Consider the following 11,542-nt stretch of genomic DNA (forward strand, 5'->3'; position numbering starts at 1 on the left):
TCATGTCTTTAAAGCGTCGACTATTTAACTAAATAGATCGGATTTTATTTTTAAGCGTTGATTCTGTAACCTTCTTAGAATTATTTATTTATCATAAATTAATTCTATGAATTCGTCTAATTTTGAAAATTATCTTGAGATAATAAAACATCAAAAGGTGGTTTATTTCAAACTTCACGTAAATACGTAAATATGTGAAGTTTGATAAACGTATATACATTACTAAACTTATAGCCTAGTGCCTCTCAAACCTGAGGTTGTGCGTTCAGATCACAGCTATGCACCAATGAAATTGGGTTTAGTGCGCATTTACCCGAAAATTTGTTTTTACTATATATCTTTTTTGGAAACTGTATTTCAAATAAATTTCAAATATATGGCCTATTCAGACCATCAACAATTACCTATGTCGCTTGAAGTGCACAACTTTACTGATGAAAAGTGAAAAGCAAAAGTTGGACAGTTCCAATTTAATTAATAATATCACGCTACCACTTTAATTCCAGAGTTATAAAGTACTTTTGACAAAATTGTTGAACAAGCCGATAAAAAATAAGTTTTGCGACACAGTTATTTTCAATAAGCTCCTTAACACCGAGATAATGAAAAAAGTTTTTATTACCACAATATCGGTGTTCCGTTTCAACTTGGAGCAATAAGTGGCTAAGAAATGGTTTACTTGTGTCTCAACTTTCTTAATCGGTATTTAATATTTATTTCGTAAAAATAATTCCTTGTGTGACATAAAGATTTTGATTTATGGGCATCTATTTTAAAATTATACATCGAATAAGCCTTTCCAATAAATAAGTTTAACGAAACCGTCCAAAAAGTTTTAATCATTTGTTACTTTTCGTAAATTGTTTTTTTTTATATAATAAAACGGGCCAACGAGCATATGGGACGCCTAAAAAGGCAGTCATTGCAGCCCATAGACATACACCCATTTTTTGCCGGCCTTTCAGACAGGTGTACACTCTAAGTTTGAATAGATGGAGGTCGTTTCTCTCAGGGCTGACACCTACCGGGACTCGATTCAACAGTTAGCTAGTTCGCAAAAGAAAATGCTTTGTGAAACGAACTGTGGAAGACTTCCAGCCATCAAGGTGTTGTTAATGAAATTTGGAATTGACACGACTCGCACTGTATTGAAACGAGATGGGAGAGATCAACCCTTAAAATTCTGCAAAACACTCACCGTAGTGCACTTTATACTTAGAAAACGCAATGTGTCTGCGTAGAGAGAGAGAATCAAGCCGATGAGTAATACATTGGAGATTGACAATTCAACAACCCTTCCGCTGAATATTAAAACTAATACTATAAACTAAACCAAACTAAAATAATAATATATGCTAATAAAACCTCAAAATATATCACGTTATTGTTTTGTCAGACAAGAATCGGCTATCATTCTGTACCAGTATATGTTAATTTTAAAAATATGTCTACAATGAAAGACAGGATAATTTAAAATTGTTAGAAAAATTCTGTGAATTTTATTAATCAGTTTAGTTATTCGTCTTAAAGTTGATAGCAGGTATATTAATTTCCGTTGTATTAAGTAAAGCTTGATGGGATCCCTATAATCTCGACGGACTGTGAGTGAACGGTAAATTAACTCGTCTAGAGGATACTATTATTATAATCGGCAATCTATTTTGCCTTGTAGGCCCAATAAAAACATAGGTCACAGTGGTATGAAGTTTTGTTATCGAACGGTTTTGTTCTTATTTACGGTTTAATTTTTACGGTGTTAGAACCAGTGCCTTGGAGAAATACGGTCCTGCACCAGATTTCTAGATGCTTTGGTCGTTTGACATATACCTGGGCCTGTGACCATAACACATATAGTAAACATCTGAGAATAATTGGTTCTGTGTAATAGGCGTAAGCTATCATAATTACAATTAATAATCCCAATACCAAATACTATCAACTACTTGTCGCGTATATTATAAAACACCGTTACTTTAGTATATGCATCTCTAATTAAATAACATATTAAAAGGTAATTCGGATTAATTTTGTGCTTAAGTACCGAGGAGCTTAACTTAAATCGTGACCAGACTCCAATAAGCGAGATTAACATTTTTCTGAACTGTTTACCCTAATTAGTATTTTATTAAGCAAATTATAAATTGCTTTCCAATATTCAAAATAAATTTTACTTTAGAAGGTAGACACTGGCAGCCAGAGCAGTGTTAGCTTGGTGGCTTCTGCGTACGGCATTCAACCCTGTGTTCGTACGTTTGAATCACGGCTGTGCACCAATGGCCTCTTCTTTCTATGTGCGCATTTCATTTTTGCACGTACAGGGTTAAATAACCTCATCATATGCCTTAAACTTAAAAAATCACCGTGTATCAGGCACAGAAAACTGATCAGCCACGTTCCTATTGAGAAAAGAAAACAGATCTGAGGGTCTAGGATTTAGCTAGAGAGCATGATCTGATTCAACGTGATCTTTAAACTAAAGTAATAACCTGTATCTTTTAACACAATATATAACCAATTTGACAGAGGCGAAAGAATACTGATTTAGTTTTTATGAATAAGTTTTTATAAATATTTACAGAGACAACGTTTTCTTAATATATTCTATTTATCGTTTTGGTAGTTCTTCAGCTGGCCTGTGCTTTCTTAAGTTTTTACGTCATTCAATTTGCCCTGTAAGAGAAACTTTATTAGCTATAAAGCCTCCTGTTGAATGACGTAATTTTTATTTGTGCAGGTGCTTCGTGTTTCTTGATATTTAAAGCCGCACTATATTATTGATAAATAAAACTAAATTTATTCTGAATGAGACAATGCTTTTATATTTAGCCTCATAAAGTACCATCAACGGTTAGAATTAACTTAATAAGTTATTCGGCTGGCATTGGAACTCTCTAACAAAAATTTGCTTTGATGACGCTAAATTACCTGATCTACTTAGATTAGGTAATTTAGCGTCATCTTACGAAACCTAATACCAAAATAGTTCAGTATTCGTAGCACTGATGCCAAAAACTTAGATTAACGAGACAAACACCCAATGGAAAAATCGCTATTAGTAAATATAAGGTAGCCTAAGCTTAAGCTAAAAAATAAGAATTTTAAAAGAATTCCTCGATACAATGTTTCAATGAGAAATTTCTGTTATAAATGTTATAAGAAACGCTGTAAGCAGAATTCATAATAGGGTTAAGCTTGCGGTCGGATGACGAATTGCTGTGGAATCTTAGTAGTGTGGTTGTAAGACCTACATCTTGAACTATACATAAGCATATTTGCTTGGGAACCAGTAGAACAGCTCTGTGATAAACATAGCAGAAATTTCTGAATCTCATTGGCAATTTTTTACATTTAAACTCAATATATTTATAAATATAAATTATAAATTGAAATTGAAATCAAACCAATAATAGATATCGCGTTTCATTATTTATGTTTCATGAGCCTTAAACATCAACATCTTTTTTTTAAATTCGTAATGATAAGATGTAGTAATGTATCGTCCGTTCAAAATTGATTTGAGCATTTTTTACTCGTTTCGATATTTATAAAAATTACAAGTTTTTCTCTCAATCGTTTCGAGATTGTTAGGTCGTTTAATAAAAATCATATGTTTATTTTTATCTGTGAGATACTTGAAATATTTTTGTAAATGACTTGGAATATAAACTTATACACAATGTTTTTGGTAGCTCTTTACCCGACTACTTTTCTTAGAGAATTACTGGTTTAAGGAATCTTTCACTATTGAAATGTTATGTATCAAAGTTTTACCTTTTTAGTCAATAAAACAAAGTATTTATAGTAAAATGTATTACAAAGTAACATTACATTAAAACATATTAATTTTACATGAGATCTTTTTTACGAATTAAACTCAAGGCAATTTCAAACGAAAACATTATTTACATTTTGCTGTAGGGCATTCCACGATAATACAATTAAAATTATTAGAATTACAAATAATTTCAAAGTTAAATAATAGACTATTTGCATTTATGGTACGAGTTGTGAGATCAGCTTTGCTAAAGTCGACACGCCAAGTTAATTTCAACAAAGTTTCCTAACAAGCTTTTACTTGATCTAGACAAAGGTAAGACTAGACAGCGAAAATTACATGTACCATTAACTATACGTTCATTTTGAAGACCCACACAAGTCAATGCGTCTGTAAGGCAAAAAATCTTTCTTGATACGATAAGCTTTGCTAAATCTAATAAAACTCCATTGGCCAGTTTCATTGATAACAATTTACTATTGTCATTTAGAGGGCGATAGTGTCTGACCCGTTCCTAATTTAATCGTGCCGATAAACTATTCATATTTTCCTTTAAAAACACGTCAAATCGTAAACCTTCTTCAGTTTTTTATAGTTAAATAAATCAACCTTATTACATTAATTATAGCATAAACATAATTAGACGAGTCAAGCGAGTAACATAAATCATTTTAATAAATAAGATAATACAAAACGTGGGACGGGAATGTGTAGGCGACGGCCACGACTGGCAATTGTTTTTCTAATAATAACGGTGACCTACCAATTGATAAATGCGCAATAGAACATTCGATCTCTTTTTGTTTTGCAATAATCGCCCATTTCTAATTACAAGTGTCCACTTTAACAGCTTTTTAACAGTTTTGTTGGTTTTTGCACCCCAGTTACCTTTTTTTACCAGGATTTAGCCTACCAATTTAAAAGAAATAAAAGGATTGGACAACATTTGTAACTCTAAGCTCTAAAATTGTATGAAAAAATTAAAGGCCAGTGATGAGTCCGCACTCGCGTACCACTTGCTCTGCAGACACGGGGTTAAGGAACACTGAAAATTGGAAATATACCTATTATATATTTGATTAATAATTCCAAGCGTACCACTTAGGGAAATTATTTTGTGAGTTAAGATCTATTCTATTTAATTGACACACACATAGACACATTTAACATACCAAGAATTTAGTTTACAATACACAAAATTTTACTCCATATTCAAAAAGGACCTTTTTCTGTGCAACCCAACATATAAGAGGCTTGTGAAGAGGCATTTCCTTTAACACGCGAGACCGCTCTTAGTACAAGGTCCTAGTTTTTATGAACGAGTATGTGTTCCAGTTTTTAAATTTAATTGAATAACAAATAATAAACGCAGTAACTTACTTGCCCCTCCATTAAATATATCTTGATCAGGTATAATACTCGCCGCGGCAATAGCGGCCTCGTCTAGTACGATCACCTGAAAAATATGTTTTATGTATGTTTAGTAAAAAGCAAATAAACAATCTCACAATAGAGCGTGGGATACTCGACATTTGTTGAATTGTTTATTACTCTATCGATATTTTATAAGTATAAAAATATTTAAACAAAACTTCTGTATAAACGCAATTAACTTTAAATTATCTAGAAAATATTTTGTAAAGATAAGTTCTAGTAACAAAAATATCTTAAACTGTAATTAGTACTTTCTTTTATAAGTTAAAAGCTCATTAAAATAAACGCCTTAATGTGAATAAAAAAATTATTTTGCAAGATCGAGTCTAATAGTTAGTCTGGTCCTCAAAAACACTATTTAACTTTTGTTGCTGCACTCAAAGTCTAAAAAAAATTTTTTTGTAAAATTACCTTGGGGCACTCAATTATATGAGCTTCCAATCGCTCAGTCTTCTCTTGTTCTCTCCTCTGTGGCAGCAGGTCTATTGCATTGGCGGCTAATGACCAAAGATGACCAGCGCCTTGTGAAGCCCGCGCCCCCTTGCGGAAGTGAGGGTTGATGGACAGGTTGTGCCGTACCGAGTTTTTCCAACGCTCATCATTCGCTTTGTAAAAAGGAAAGTGGTCACTGGAAATTCAAAAATTTCTTAATTACGCTTAATTTTCTTTTTTTTGTACGTAAAAAAGCATAACAGGACAGTATGGGGAGAAACATGGTTGAGGGTGGTTATATTTATAATTTTGTGCTCTTGTTATATGTATGAGTTATAATAACTCATTTAACTGAATATGATGTTATTCTTTCAAGGAATTTGTTTATTTATTTATTAACACTTCGTTACATTACAATATTAAAAAAAATTGAACATAATCAAATCAAAAGGACGGCAACTGGCGGCCTTATCGCTTTCGAGCGATCTCTTCCAGGCAACCACTGTGAATAAAGAAAAATGTATTCAAGAAGTGCAAAAATACATGTAATACACAGTTATTAAGACAAAACTAAGCAGGAAACAAAAAAAACAAACTAAACTAACATTTTTTTTCTAACAACAATTAAATTAACTAACAATTTAATTCCGGCTACCAAGACTCCTTCTAAAATCCTATATTATTTAAAACCTAGTATTCGTTAATAATCTCTTATACCAACAATTCATTATTTTCTTAAAATTGTAAACGCAGAGATCCCCTCATGTCAAGAACTACCCACCCCCGCGATCAGTGTCAAACCGCAAGACGGTCCCACGCTGTGACGGGTACGGCACGATCGATTTTGCTCAATGGGGCAAGGGGTGATTTGTCTATTAACCGTAACAATTGAGGGTTGATCCCACCTGTACGATTAACAGCTGTTTAAATGGTTACGGGATCAGTATAACTGATATTGATACATGTAGACTTTTTATAACTTAACATTTTTAGTATTAATTGTTTTAGCAAATCAATTCTAGATAAGGTGAGACGAGCAAAGACGACAACATACTTTTTATCTAACAAGTGGTTAGTTCCGGCTTTGCATTACTTATTTTATAAATGATTTTGGAAATAGTATATAATATAATATAATATAATAGTATATAATAAAAACTACTAGCCTATGTTACTTAGGGAAAAGGTAGAATTCCAACAATGAAAGAAGTATTAAAATTGACCTAATAGGTATAACTAATATTTCCTTGTATAGATAAAATTGTGTTTGTAAATATTTTTCGCATAAAACTGGAAAACCATTACATTATAAACATTATGATTATCAGGAACGGTTAGTCAACGTTAAACAATATAGTTAATTCTCTAATCGAATTTAACAACAAGATTACCGATTCGTAATCAGTTGTGATAAAGTGAGCTAAGCGGATTTGTATGGATATTGAATATTATATTAATTTATTATCAATGTTTGAACTAGTCCTTATCTACATCGATTACTATGTCAACGAAAGAAATAATAATCTTTCCCATGGTATAAATCAGAATGCAATAACATAATTTATAATGTTAAGATACAAGTAAGAAAGATCGTGTTAAAAATTCAAACGAGTTTCTATTCTTTGAATATAGGGTAATTTAATAGGCAGTATAGTAATGTAATTTTTTTTAGATAAAACTAAAGAATAACAAAATGGTATTATAGACATCGTTTGCAATAAAATAACTTCACAATTAATTTACATCTTTAATCTGTTTTTTTTTCATTAAATCAATTACGTAGTATATTATGTAAAGACAAAGTCGTATATTTAAAAGTATTTTATTCCTAATTAAAATTAATTTAATTCTCATACAACAATTTCGAACTAAATAACATTAAAACCAAACCTCGTATTACATAAAACAAAACTAGCCACTCTCTCAAAACTCAGCCAGAGTTACAATTTAGTAAATTAGTTCCATTTGTCAGTTTAACAAGAACTGACCTACTCAAAACCTAATAAATGAGGTTAAGAACCCATCAATTATTCATAATGGTGTCAAAATGAAAAATATATTTTGACAAAGAGATCGCAAGCCGTCACCCCTCACAATGAAAATGTAAAATGTAATAAAAAGCCTACAAAAGAACTGGAAACCTGCAATGTAATCGTGTTATCATTGTGTTATACACGAATGCTTGAAAATAACGATTTTCAGCTGAAATACAGGGTTCTATATTTGTCTGTATATCAGATATCATTATACCATAAATCTTCATTTAAATTTTTATTTCTAGTATTCGCTTCTTAATCATTCATTTGATCTCAAGCTGTGCGTCTACATAATTTTAGTAAGCGCAATGAATACTTGCTTATAAAGATGATCGAAAATGTCCCGAGGAAACTATGATAACTAAGGCCCAATCAGAATGCAATATCTATATTTGATAAAAATAAAAATCATGTACAATATAGATGCATAAATGTGTCTTCTCCATGATCAATTGGGGGATAACAAGGTTTTGTAAAAAAATCATGAAATATTCAAAATTTTACGTTGCTCTGGTAGTAGGTTTCTCTAAGACAATTTTATCACATTTTAACCATATACCATTGTTGATTAATTAAATAAATTTAAATATTATATGTGTAAGATATAGCTTTTTTAAAGCCAACGTGATATATCTATATGGCCATGCCAGTATGCGCAGAAGGTAATATACACATGAAAACACCGGTTTAATTACAAAATTGCACAATAAATTATTATAATTATACTAAGAATTACATTAGAATCAAATTATACTAAAACTATTAAACTATCTCGCTAAAGTATAAATAATAAACACTCACGAAATCCATTGATAAATTCCCGAGACTGTAAGCTCCCCTCTTTCTCTCAAAGCTCGCTCGATTAGTTCGGGATATGTGTACGGTGGTTTCTTCACAGTCAGAGGTTCCTCAACGCGCACCTCATCTTCAGGCACCGTCACATTTACAAGCGCGTCCAGGCGAAAATTAAGGAGCCAAGCCAAACTGGCGCAGTCATTGTCATCGTCAGGAATCTTTGATAATTTTCTCCTGCGCCATTTCGCTTTATCGCCGACCGTTCTGGTTGCCATCACTGACAGAAAGCGAATCACGGGGGTTCAAATGCGGCGTGCCAGCCAGTGCTATCGCCACAGATAACCTCCGTGGTAACGAAAGAGGCCATGCTCGAAAAAGTTTGCATATATTTGAGACGCGATACACATGCGTGGCAATAATAGGTGTTAATTGACCTTAGCAATTAGAGTAATTTTTTACGTTGATTTATTTAGCAAAAAAAATTTAAACAGCATTTTATAACATTTATATATAAATTTTTTTGCAAGGCCTTGCAAATTACAGCCATTGAATGATATAATATATGTATGTATATATCCCTGAACACACCTGAATATTGAATAATGCCAATGGTCAGCCATCTCATTAGCTTGTCCTATCCTATTATTCTGTTGTGAGCCACGGATTCTGACTATTTATAAGTAATAATCACAAAACTGCCTATGCTAGTAATGGTTCATATTATTAATCTTGAGAACCCAAACTTACCTTGAACTCAAACCGCCACTCGTATAAATGTAAGATAAAACTTTAAAATTCTATCCACAGTTCAAAAACGAAGGTTGATTGTTATTGAGATTGGACGTTAGAGAATTCCTATCAATATTCAATCCGTTTAAACATTCCATGCATTCTAAACCATATACTATAGTTTTTATTAAAGGCAATCTTTATAAATTGTTGACAAAATTTATTAGAGTTACTATATCGATGGAGAAAATATCTTCTAACTTCCAGTTTACATAATGACTCCAAAACTAAGTGATAACTAAAATTGTATTCTGATCAGGATAAAAAACCGGATTTATGCATATGAGTTTCAGCAGCGTGCTACTGAAACACAACCAATATGTATACTAAACACATCCTGAGGGCGTAGGTTCAATCCTATATGCTGTATACCAATCGAGAAGGTGCCAGGCATGCTTTGGCAAAAAACTGAGGCATATGTCTATTAAGAAAAATAAATAAACACGAAACACATACAGAAGTCTGTTTGTGTTTTAGTTTCTTGACCAATAACAATCAGCGCCCTCTGTTCGTCTTTTGTTTTACGTCAGTGTTTCAGCTATTCAGCATAAGCAATAAACTCACAGGGCAGTCTGTCTGGGGATTAAGCAAACCGCCAATCGCCAAAGCGCGAGTTTTGACTTTGAAAAAAGTAATAAAAGTCGTCCATTGAACAGTGATCGTGAAAAAATCCATGAAATCCCCTCGCTGGCGCAAATTGGAAAAGTAATTGAATCGAACAATATTCGCAGTGGAATGGACACTGACGTGGAAAATCATTACTATTTTCATACAGGGCCAATCACTACAATTATTTTCATGTTTATAATCAATGTCTATAGTATTCGTTGTATTGGATTCCACTCTATTGTTTGTGGTTTATTTTTTATTTTTAACACAACGTGTGTTCCAACAATTCATAACATTTAATTTTAAAATTAATTCATTGAATTTTTGAAATTTCTATGAATGTGATATATTCGGCAATATGACATTTTTTTTGCTGTAGTCTATGGTCCGAATTCCTTAACACCAATCACCTATTAAGTAAATTGTTACATCTTGTTTTGAGCATTATCAAATATGTCAAACATTAATATAGATAGGAATATATTTAATATGTATATTATTAAGTAGTATTTTACTTCGTGAAATACATGACTAAAGTTTTTCATTACGGCATACGGTAAAAACCTATATTTACATTTCATCATACTAACCGTACAGTTGAAACTAAATTAATTGGCTGTAAACAACGCATAATTTATACGCTTTCAAAATACAGTATTATAGCAATTTACCACATTTCATAGACTAGATGCGATAACAAATATTATATTCGTTAACTACGTATGTGACCACAAATATGAAATAACAGTTCAATTATAATTTGAATTACATCCGTGTGGTAACACCAAATGTTAAAATACGTTTGACAAAATTATTCAATTTTGGTGTAGCCATTTGTGGTTTGACTCCAAGTTGTCATAATGCGGAACTAAAAGTTTTACATGTTCATGTAGCATATTGTATGAGAATTTGAAATATATAACAATGATAATATGTTGTCTCTACGTTACGAACGTGGTCGTGTGTCAGGCACATCGAACATATTTGCCGATAAATTATCAATGAATGAAATGTGGAACTAAGAAGCCAAGGTACCAGGTTCTAGTGCCACTGGACTCCTTGGAACGTCGTATAAATAAATATTATTATTTAAACTTTTTTACTGGATTAAAGCTATGTATTATTATAAACTTATAATGATTTTACATAATTTTAAATTTGTAATAAAAAGGGGGGAAATAAATACAGATAATACAACTTTCTCTACAGCTGTGATTCTCTACATTTGTGACATTCAATACCTTTTGTCTTCAGTAACCGTAACCACGCACGCTGTAAAGCACGCGAAATGTCGGGAAAAATTAAAATTATGTGAAATAATTATAAGTTTATAATAATACATAGCTTCAATCCGGTAACAAAGTCTTTTCTTTCAATGTGTAAAAGCTATGTTAACAAAAGACAATACTAGCTTCAATCCGGTAAAAAAGTGTTGCATTTAAATGTGTAAAAGCTAGGTTAATAAAAGACAATACTATTATTTAAACTTATATATTAAACTCGTTTATTTTGAATTCTTATATTAGCCTTAATTGAAACTACTTTCGAAAAGAAAATCTTATTGCTATCCCAGGTAATTGGATTGCATCTCGATACATTTTGTTTTGTACTCAAGAATTCTTCATCTTGTAGTTCAATTAAGGTTACAAAATGTTTATAAAAGTAAACGTAC

The 11,542-nt window shown here is 31.8% G+C and overlaps 1 protein-coding gene across 1 annotated transcript; it reads right to left on the bottom strand.

Annotated features, from left to right (window-relative positions):
• Window positions 1–3,802: 3,802 nt before the first annotated feature.
• On the bottom strand, window positions 3,803–8,759 carry LOC123710969 (forkhead box protein E1-like). The gene is made up of 4 exons (XM_045663313.1): window positions 8,479–8,759; window positions 5,621–5,837; window positions 5,156–5,231; window positions 3,803–4,820 (listed from the first exon to the last, which is right to left on the bottom strand). Exons 1-4 carry the CDS (start codon window positions 8,745–8,747, stop codon window positions 4,756–4,758), a joined length of 627 nt encoding a protein of 208 aa, XP_045519269.1. The 5' UTR covers window positions 8,748–8,759; the 3' UTR covers window positions 3,803–4,755.
• Window positions 8,760–11,542: the final 2,783 nt, after the last annotated feature.

Source organism: Pieris brassicae, chromosome 6 (genome assembly GCF_905147105.1).
Source record: "Pieris brassicae chromosome 6, ilPieBrab1.1, whole genome shotgun sequence".
In the NCBI taxonomy this organism is placed as follows: Eukaryota; Metazoa; Arthropoda; class Insecta; order Lepidoptera; family Pieridae; genus Pieris; species Pieris brassicae.

What these genes read in the sequence shown, in the direction of transcription:
- LOC123710969 (XM_045663313.1), bottom strand. Translation starts at nt 8,747, where the DNA reads ATGGCAACCAGAACGGTCGGCGATAAAGCGAAATGGCGCAGGAGAAAA. An exon ending in GGAATTTATCAATGGATTTC is followed by an intron (nt 5,838 to 8,478) that starts GTGAGTGTTTAT and finishes TTGAATTTCCAG; the next exon opens with TGACCACTTTCCTTTTTACA. An exon ending in ATATAATTGAGTGCCCCAAG is followed by an intron (nt 5,232 to 5,620) that starts GTAATTTTACAA and finishes CATATTTTTCAG; the next exon opens with GTGATCGTACTAGACGAGGC.